At 38.6% G+C, this 10,541-nt stretch overlaps 1 protein-coding gene across 1 annotated transcript; it reads right to left on the bottom strand.

Moving 5' to 3' along the window:
• Positions 1-789: 789 nt before the first annotated feature.
• Positions 790-2,946, bottom strand: LOC128743609 (hexosaminidase D). The gene is made up of 3 exons (XM_053840214.1): positions 2,649-2,946; positions 1,018-2,591; positions 790-954 (listed from the first exon to the last, which is right to left on the bottom strand). Exons 1-3 carry the CDS (start codon positions 2,944-2,946, stop codon positions 790-792), a joined length of 2,037 nt encoding a protein of 678 aa, XP_053696189.1.
• Positions 2,947-10,541: the final 7,595 nt, after the last annotated feature.

The raw sequence follows: 10,541 nt of genomic DNA, 5'->3' as shown, positions 1-10,541 counted from the left end.
AGTGTTATACCTAGATGTTACTCTCCTGATAGTTAATTGGATCACTTGTGATAGGACAATAAAGTTTAACTTCATGGCCAATGTTATTGTGGATTTTTGTGTGTTTATTTTTGTTTTAATTGATTTATTCACCCATATTAGATTAAGTCTACAACATTTACTTGTTTTCTATTTTCGAATTTCAGTCTTCGTGTTCTACCGAAATATTTTGGAAAAGTAATTTCTCGTGTAACGATTTACTAAATACTGAAGGTATCAAATTTGAGCTGTACTACTTAAGGTTGAGTTCGAAACTGTGGCATATTGCACGGAAAGTGTGTGAGTTTTGAAAACAGACACTAAAGAAGCCTGCAAGTCATAGGCGAAATACGTAACTGTCAAGAATAAAATATGCATAGTCGAATTAAATTGGATGAGTTTTTTTTTATTTAATTTCCAGGTTTCGTATTCTACTAAGACGCTCCAAAAAACTTCAGTGAATTTCTTGTTAAAGACAATTTTATAGAAATACTCATGGTCCAAAAATAAAGTGCAAAATGTTTTGGCACAAAAGTTTGAGCTCTGTTTTTAAATATTTCAGTGCAATATCGCCACAATTCAGCAATCGTTTACTGACCTACAGTCGGTCGATTATAATCCGTTAAACCACTACTTATCCCACTACTGTAGTAATACTTTACTTTTAAATCACAATGCAATCCGTGAAAAGATTCTGCTGCCACTTCCGTTGGTCTCTCTGATCACAGAACCAACTCAGTGTCGGATCGGAATCTTCATGTACTCCTCTAGCTAGGTTTTCTCGTCGATACCGAGTGCCTCGAATGGTTTCAGATAGGGCAGCGGCCGTTGCGGCCAAGTTTTCCGTTTCTTCAATCCCTCTCCGATCCGTTCCAGATTTTTCAACTCTGCGAGAATCGGAAAAATCCGCTGCTCGATGAACTCGCCCGAAGTCCACTATTTGAACAAAACAAAAACAATGTAAAAATTTTGCAACAACTTCATACAAATGAAACTCACATGATCGTAAACCTCCGCTAACGTAGAGGCCGCATTCCGTGCCAGATTGGTGATAGAATTCAGCAGCCGGTAGTCTTCACCGAGCAAATCATCGACACGTGTACCGGAGGAAAAGTTATGCCGAATGTTGTAATCCGTCAACCAACCGCGCTGCTGTTTAACCTCGTCGATGTACTCCTTCGCTTCGGTCATCAGCGTCATCAGGCGGAGAATGAAGCGGTAGATTACACTGCCGGGAAACATGCATCGCGAAAAGGTAGACAACATCGTATCCTTGTGAAGCTCGATCCATGCGTGCCGTTCGCTGGTGGGTTCCGGACAGGTTAGACTGCTTAAAACGGGATTCGTTTTGGCGTTAACATCGAAATACCCCCGAGAAGCGGTCGACAGACAGATGGCAAGCGAAGGTAGGGCAGTAGGAAGCAGTTCACATAGGATAGCAAAGTGGTCGTATCGTTGCCAGCCGGTTAAAGCCAGTCCCTGCAAACCATGCGCAAATCGACTTCCCTCTCCTTGAATAACTGCCAACCAACGAAGTGTATTTTCAAGGTGACGACGAATCGGCGGAACTAGTAAGGCCTCTCCATGAGCGCCCTTAAAGGCGGATGCAGCCCAAGCTGTTTTGAAAACGGCGGAATATTTCTCCCAGGTGGATGATTGGATGAACTTGTAAATGTCTTCGGCGTATACCCAAATCATGGGTTCGACCAGATTCCCGATTCCGGACGACTGCAGGGTATCCAACGACATGTGGCGCAGCATATCATCCCAGATGATGATCTTCAATTGAGGCCATTTTTTGTTGATGATTGTGGCCACATTGTAAACGTGATTCAGAAACAGTTGATCCTTCATACGATTTTTACACCGACTACACTGCCCAATTTGGTAGACTTCATCGCAACCAATGTGAATGTGAGTTAGCTTCGGTGTTAACTTCTCTATGTCCTCTTTATGCAGTAGATTCTCATTCTGAGCCGGTGTATGATACTCTATAATTTGATCAAGAAGTTCCTCCAAGAAAATCATCGACGAATTCTGACTTGGGCAAAGAGCTTGCGGAGCATCTTCCACCTCCCTAAGATGTTGAAATTCCTGCAGCTTTAATACAAACTCCAAATGTCCAAATGTTTGCACTAGTGGGATTACTGTCAAACCCAGAGCGAATGCTGTTTTCAGAATTTCCAAAATTTCATTTTTATTGTAAGCATTCTTGGCTGCGATGGGGGACAAAGCTCCACTATAGGGGAACATGTCTTCGTACTCCAACAATAGCCCGGTAGCACCTAATGTTTTCATAATCGGCATCAGCCTCTTCAGGTACGCTATCTTGGGCGGAGCTCCTTTCAAATCCAAGTGAACCAAGCGTTGAATCGGAGGTGGATGACCTCCCGGTCCCAGGCCAGCGATTACCGGAACTCCCATCTTTTTGAGCTCATGTTCGTAGTGATTTTGCTTTTCCGCAGCCATTCGAAGCTCTTCGGATGACTTTTTCTTGGCGATATCCTGCTTTGTAATGTGCGGCTTTTCCTCGCGGTCTTGCATTATGGCTTCCCATTCATTGTAGAATTTGGCTAGAATTTAAAAAAATTAGTTTCAATTCATGACACAAGCAAATTTTTGCACTCTACCTCTATTCTTCATCGAAAAACTACCGGTTGGTTTAACGAATTTCACTCCAGCTCCGTTCGATGATTGTCCGCCGTCATCCAGCGACGAATCATCGTAGAACCCCAATCGCTGAAGCAGGCTTTCGTGGCGACTGGCACCACCCATCATCAGTTCCTTTACCGATACGATTTTTCCACCATCGGACACGTGCGTGGTGTACAGGAAGCCCCAAAACCATAGGGCTAGCAGAAAAAGCAACGAGGTGGCTAGTAGGAGCAGCTTTTTGCGCCAGAAGAGCATCAGTATTCGAGAATGCATGATGAATTCGGCTGTACCTGTGAGGGTTTCAAAAAAAAATTATCAATTAGTATTACACAAAGAAAGAGAATGCAATTTATGCGCTTTGTAATAAATTAATTCAGAGTAACAAAAAAACGTACGCCACTGGCAACGAAAAGTTCAATGCTTTTGAATCGACAAAAAGCGATAGTCGACAGTAAGAATCAGGAGAAAATAATTAATTTAAATTAGGGCGGAAGTTAACGAAGCTAATTGAGTTTATTCCATTAATTTACAATTAAATAAAGCTTTACGCTGGCACATTCATGCAACGGGTACTGACATTCACATCTCACTTTTTAAATAATAATCAATCACGATTAATTGATGTGCCTGTGAAAATATAGCGTCGGATTATTCCACAATTTTGTACCAGAAAACCGTTCAGCTAGCAAAATACTCAATCGTTCAGCGGCGAAGTAATTTGATTTTTCTTATTTCGAATAATTTGTCACTGAAATTATAACTTGAATAAACTAACAACTTAAGTCAAAATATGATCGGCAATGAAAAAGAAAATAATTATGGATGCCGACAGGGATGGTTCGATCACTTTGACTCAATTTTGATTCATTTGACAGTACCGTCTTAACGATGCCAAATATGACAAAGTTATATATGGGACATTTGTAGAACAGGTTATCGTCTATAATTTTGCTGAATAAAGTTTTGTTCTTGTTGTATCTTTTGTAGTCGCGGCGCTACAATGCTAGTATCTTATTAGTGACTAAATGAACGGTACAGTCAAATGAATCAAAATTGAGTCAAAATGACCGTACCATCCCTGGATGCAGACTACGTTTGAAAAATCATGCTTTCTGGGTTTTCCAGCTGTTTTTGAATTTTTAAACAATATTTAAAATGGTTAATTTAAAAAATTCTGATTAAAATTAGACAACAAAAAACGAAGTCAGTTGAAAACTGACGTACAAAATAAAATCGTCTTTATTTGTAGAATCCGTTTGTGCAATTGTTTGTTTGTGATTTTGACAACTGCTGTCAATTAAATTACAACAATTCAATCTGCATCTGGGAATAAGTAAGTTCGTTGCAGTAAACATGTTGTAAACAGGTGCAGCAAACTACCTAGCAACAATGCATATGGAAAAATTTATTCCGCGATAAAATTAAATATTTGGTAGTACTGCCAGGTAGGTAGTCATAATGAATGCAAATGCGACAACTTTTCATATTGTTATCCAGTCAGCCATGTTAAAATACTCCTTAAGCAAAGCAAAGCCTAGGTGCTACATTCTGTTATCGAAGCTTGACCTTCTGTTTTTATACAACATACTTCGCAGCCAGCTGTTAGAGTACAGGACAATTGCAGGGCCAGTTGCTACGATCCTATTGACTCTCCCAGCCGAGATTCGAACATACGTTGACTGGCTTATTAGGCCAGCATCATACCTCGAGCCAACTGGGATAGTGATCCAAAAATTAGTCAACCGGTCGGTCTGGTTACATCGTGATCGTGAATCCACCTAGTAGGGTGATACATATCACTGTTTTGTCTAATTGCGTCCAAAAAAATTTTTCGTCAGGAAACTTGTGGAACATTCCAAAATGAGTAAATTTTCTGAATGTAGTAACTATCAATTTCGTACTGGTTTCGAAACATAAAGATTTGTTTGAAAAGGCACCTAAAAATCAATTCAGCTTAATAACTTTGCACAAGATTTTTTTAATGCTTTCAACTGTTCTACAAAGTTATTTCAGTATGATAAAGATCTAAGACTGTCTTAGATGGCCTTTGCATGTGTGTAGACTATTTTCGGTGAAACCATGACTACGTTAAAATCCTTTTTACATATGACGTTTCAGTCTACTGTGCAGCGACTATCATCAGACGCCTGCAACATCTCACATTCTTTCGATAGGTTCACGGATTTACTCGGTTATTATGTTAAATGTAAAATGTAAATTTCAATTCAAAATATAACTACAGGTCGGACTCGATTATCCGTGTAAAAAGTTTTTTTTAAATAAGTTTTTTGAAACGTAACGTAACGTATACAAGTGAGCGTGAGTATGTTTGTATGTTTATGTATGTTTGTATGTTCCACCATAACTCCAGAACGCCTTGACCGATCTCCCCCAAACTTGGCACACACGTTCCTTAATATAAGAGAATCAGCACTGGGGGGTTGACAAAAGGGGGGAGGGTTCATAACAAGGGGGGCTTAACTCCGAAATGCCTTGACCGTTCTTCATCAAACTTGGCACACATCCCAGCTAGCATTTTCATATGTATAAAAAAGGTAAAAATCAGCATTACGTTCAGATATACATGCTAAATAAATCGTATTTCATGCGCAAAATTGGCATATCCGTACTATTTTGGAGGCGATATACGTGATTACGAATAATTTTGAGCATTACGACTGTATAAGTATTTATATACGATAATATCCGATTAAGCGCGAGGTTCTCCGTACTACTCTACGATTTTGTGCTGAAAATCGTATGTATATCAGTCATTATCATTATATACGACAGAAAATCTACTTGATCCCACTTTATCCAGCTTTAGTTACGATTTTGAGTTTGTTAGGAGATATTTATGATAGTTTTCGTACATTGATATACGAGTTGGTGCTAGCTGGGATGTTCCTTGACATAAGAGAATCAGCACTGGGGGGTCAACAAAAGGGGGGCAACAAAAGGAAGGGCCCCTAATAGGGGGGAGGCCATAACTCCGAAACGCCTTGACCGTTTTTCATCAAACTTGGTACACATGATCCTTGACATAAGGGAATCCTGTGATCTGTATAAAAAGTGTTCGATCATTAGTGCTAATTGTTGTTGGTCGACTCTGTTTGAGTCACAGCGTGGAGTTCATCTGAGAACACCATGTTTTTCCCATGGTAAACTTTATGTGGCATGTTCCAGAGTGGGCTCAGCCAATAATTTGTGCATACTTGCTCCTGGTGGTGACACTAAAAACATTGTTTACAAACAAGTTTTGTCTTGAAGTGAGATGAAAGGAATTACAGGTTTGTTGTATCCATGGATCCATGGAAGAAACACTGTTGCACCTTCTAGTTTTTTTTATTTGGATACCATATGATACTAAACTAATAAATAAATAAATAAAAAGCTGGGTTTAGAAAAGTACAGTAACAAAACTATTCATTTCCTATGGGCGGGGTGGCCATTGTTAAAAGCGGAAGGTACAAATAGGAAAAATGGGTTTGTTTTTCTTTCTTTATAGGGTTTTATAGGGATTTCCGTAAAGAAAACAGATGTGCAGGTGGTCGGATAGTCAAAAGAGGGGGTGCTGACAAATGTGGAGGAACGTCCGAAAGAGGAACAAGCGTTGTATTTTTGCATTATAGGCATTTCGGTTACAATAACTGATGTACAAGTGGCTGTGAGACAAAGGCTCCCCGAGTAAGATCGGGAACTCAGCTAGTAAATAATAAAGTTACAACCCCCAAAAAAATGTGTCTCGAGTTTCATAACTCTATAGAAGTGACCGAGCGTGAATGGCAGGATTCCCTTCCTGCCTCGTAGGATTCCCTTGTGAGAGCAAATGTTTACTACATTTAATTCTAGCACAATCTGCTCAAGTAGCAGACGCTCTACAGTGGAACGAAACCATCGCGTTTCTGATAGATTCGTTCCATTTTGCATCTCTGACGTTAAAACCGAAGGTATTTGAGATCACACTTATGGCACTATCTCTGTAGATTTTGGTTCAATTTTCATGCAACTTATATATTAGCCTTAAAAGAAACAAAATAAATCGACATTTGTTATTATTTATTTATTACTAGCTGATCCGACAAACTTCGTATTGACACAAACTAAACTATGCTGTACATAAATCCGGAATCTCGGATGACCTTTCTCACAATCTCGAGTTTTCCAAGCTTTTGAGGAGTTCAACCTTAGAAGATTCATTTTGGCAGTTACGTAACTATGGGTAATATATAAATTTTAAATATTCGCTGTGATTGTATTACATTTTGCCGAATATCAGTTTGCGGAAAACCAATCTCGGTTGACCTTTTCGCGCAAAGTATCATAACGCAGTGGCGATTCCCTCCTTACTCGCTGTCGCTCGTTCGGACCCAACTGACGGAAAGGAATAGAGCTCAGTATACCTAGGAAAATAAATAAACCTAAACACAGGTGACGGTGGGTCGCCGGCAACATTCGCGCCCTACGGCTGTCTCGTCTTGAATCATCTAGTTAGTAGGTAGTTTTTGGTGGTCTTGTTATTGACTAATGTTTTATGGAAGAGTCAAAAGTTTTGCGAGTTCAATTAGTTTGAGTTACGCAAAAATTTCTGTTTTATTTGTTTGACAGTCCCCACCCTACCCCAGGGGGGAGAGGTCTCAATTCACCATAGAAAAATTGTTTTCTCAAGAAACCCTCACATGCCAAATTTGGTTCCGTTTGCTTGATTAGTTCTCGAATTATGCAGAAATTCGTGTTTCATTTGTACTGGAGCTCCCACTCTTAAAGGGGCAGGGGTCTTAACTCACCCCCCCCCCCCTCGTAAAGGGGGGAAGACTCATAGTTCGCCATAGAAAAAAATACTATCTCCTGAAATCCCCACATGCCAAATTTAGTTCCGTTGGCTTGATTAGTTCTCGAGTTATGACGAAATTTAAATTTCATTTGTATGGGAGCCCCCCTCCTAAAGGGGCGAGGGATTAAAATTCGCCATAAAAAATTACTGCCTCCTAAAAGCTTTACGTGCCAAATTTGCCAAATTTGGAACCATTTGCTTGAAAAATGCTCGAGTTATGGAGAAATTTGAATTTCAATTTCAGAGCTCCCATAGGAGCCCTCCCTCCTCCTAAAGAGTGGAATCCACCATAGAAAAAATTCTTGCCGCCAAAATGCAAAATTTGGTTCCATTTGCTTGATTTTTTTATAGAGACTGCCTATTTTGGCATTCGCCTCTGTAAAATTTGCTTGAGTAGTTCTTGAGTTACGCAGAAATTTGTGTTTCGTTTGTATGGGAGCCCTCTGTTAGGGGGAGGGGTCTCTAACCTCTAACCTAAGAACCTTTCCCAGCCTCAAAAATCCCTGCATGCAAATTTTCACGCCAATCGGTTCAGTAGTTTCCGATTCTATAAGGAACATACGGACAGACAGACAGAAATCCATTTTTATATATAGGGGAGATTGCTGCAGGTTGAGACCAATTTTGTTTTCGGTCCATAAAACTTAATCAGAATGTTTTAATTATGAATGCAATACATCATTGGAAAGGTATTTGTATTGTCTATATCAGGGAATTTGCCAAAAGGCGTTTGGATGGACATTTGTATGTATTTTCAGTCAATCTGGATGCTCTATAGATAATGGACGTTTTGGATTGTTAATCCGGTGTATTTTAAAATATTTATTCACAATCTGAAATTCGTTACAAGTACTACCTGCACTCAACATTATTCATTTACATTTTGCCACAGAAATATCGCAAATGGGGTGTCACAGGATTACAGGATTTTTCCAGACGAATCCTTTAGTAAACTTTACGAAATATACGTAATTGGTTGTAATTTTTCTAGGGAAAACTAAAAATGATCTAAAGATGCGTCCGAGTGTCCAGCCGAATCCAATGGTCTATAGAAGTTGTAAGATTCACTTTCGAGAAACGAAAATGAAACTGAATTTTTCAGCGGTCACTGAAGCAGATTTTTTATTTCATCTACCATTCTGATTCAAACTTTGAACACTTAAGTTATGCTGAAACTTTCTTCAAAGGAAAATGTTCGAAAACATCTTTATTCTACCCCCATAAAAGGTTAAATAGCACGACAATTTATTTATTTTCGTTGGAAAATTTTAGGTCTTTTAAACAAACAGTGTAATTTAAATTTTTCACACAATAATTAGTTTCTATCCATACTTCTGTAGTCAATTGCTAATATTTTCGAACTATATGTACCACATCTAAAGCAAGTTGACTTTGTACATCTTCACAATGCAGACCATTCATTTTCTTGAAGAAAAACCCGAAAAAACTTGATATTATATCCGGGAAAATGAAAATTTCGAATGACCCAAGCTGTTAAAGCTGTTTAGTGTGACTCCAGTTGCATAAAAATCGAAAAAAATTAACGAACATAAGGCCAAAGATGTGACCGCAGCTATGCCAGTTTCTTTACGTCGGGGATGTAAAGGATAATAGTTTTTTTACTAGAAAGCCTACATGAATTCGTAACAACTTTTAATACGTTTAATAAATTTTCTCATGTTGTCTTTAAATTGGATTTTTAAAATTAAGAAAAAATATGGAAAAAACAAATTTTGTCGATTGACCGATTACTTACAGACGAGAAATCGTGTCGAATAACAACTATAACCAAAAACTCTTTGAATATTTTTTAATCGATTATTTAGGTTATTTTTTAGAAGACTTGTGGGTGAGTGGAGAACCGCCCACTGAACAGGAACAGTTTTGAGACTTGGCAAAAGTAAATATTTCATCTTTTCTTAGTAACGTCCGATGGTTGTCGAAGGAAAGTAGACTGAAACTTTACGCCATGAAAATATAGCGAGTGATGATTTCACAGGAAAAAGTTAACAAAGCCAAGAAAAGAAGCATTTAGGGGAGACGAAGAAAGGAGTCTGTTAAACTTATGGCGTTTGACTACTTTTCAACTGTCTTTCTTTAACGTTAGTCCATCACTGACCATCGAAGACGTGCTGGTCCATCCTATTCCGGTTACAAATTCAAAATATATTCAACCGCAAAACCACTTTTTGTTTAGATCTTACGTGCTACACGACACCGAACCGAACCGGACTGCAGCGTGCCAACCGTCTTGCCGGTTGCAGACATGAAATGATGGTCTGCAACTCTGCCGACAAATCCAGATGTTTTGCCAAATTCTTGAAAACACATTCATTGCATTGCATTGCTGTCCGGTCGGCGGCGGTGGAATTTCCACCGCGTCACCAGATTCGGTTAGAGTGCAACCTTAACTTCTAGTGAGCGGTGCAAGTAAACAGACCTACACTTCTGGTGTCAACATTCGTAATATCCGTTCGTACTGTGGTTTTCTGTAAAACTGGTTCTTTTGATTGCCTCAACGACAGAAGGCACGATTTCTGTAAGTTATAGTTATAGAGATATTGTTCCTCATTTATAACGGATCCCCAGAATTCAGTTTTATCAAAATATCTCTAAAACTAGAGAAATTACAATTGCTTGATAGAAGAAATCTATAAAAGTCTTGTTTGAAACATTTGTGGAGCTGAATGAGACCTGAGTTTTCCCATCAGAGTTGTTTTTTCGGCTTTGCAGTCAAATTGCTTATTAAAATGAAAATTTTTCGTATTCTAAATGTTTTACAAATCGAAACAAATACAAATACAAATTATACAAATCTAGTTTTTGATAGATACATATAAAGAATATTGGCATTTTGTACTCTCACTAATTAAAAACTAGCGACGGCAATATGAATAAATTGAAATGGATGCATGCATGAATAACAAATTATGCTTTAAATAACATTCGGTTTTAATTGACCGACTTTCCCGATGATAAAAAATGTATAAGTATATAGAACATATACCTACAACTAATCACAAACTACAAAAAT

Source organism: Sabethes cyaneus, chromosome 3 (assembly GCF_943734655.1).
Source record: "Sabethes cyaneus chromosome 3, idSabCyanKW18_F2, whole genome shotgun sequence".
NCBI classification, from domain to species: Eukaryota; Metazoa; Arthropoda; class Insecta; order Diptera; family Culicidae; genus Sabethes; species Sabethes cyaneus.
The sequence above is the reverse complement of the archived record's forward strand: the minus strand, read 5'-3'. Positions and strand labels throughout refer to the sequence as shown.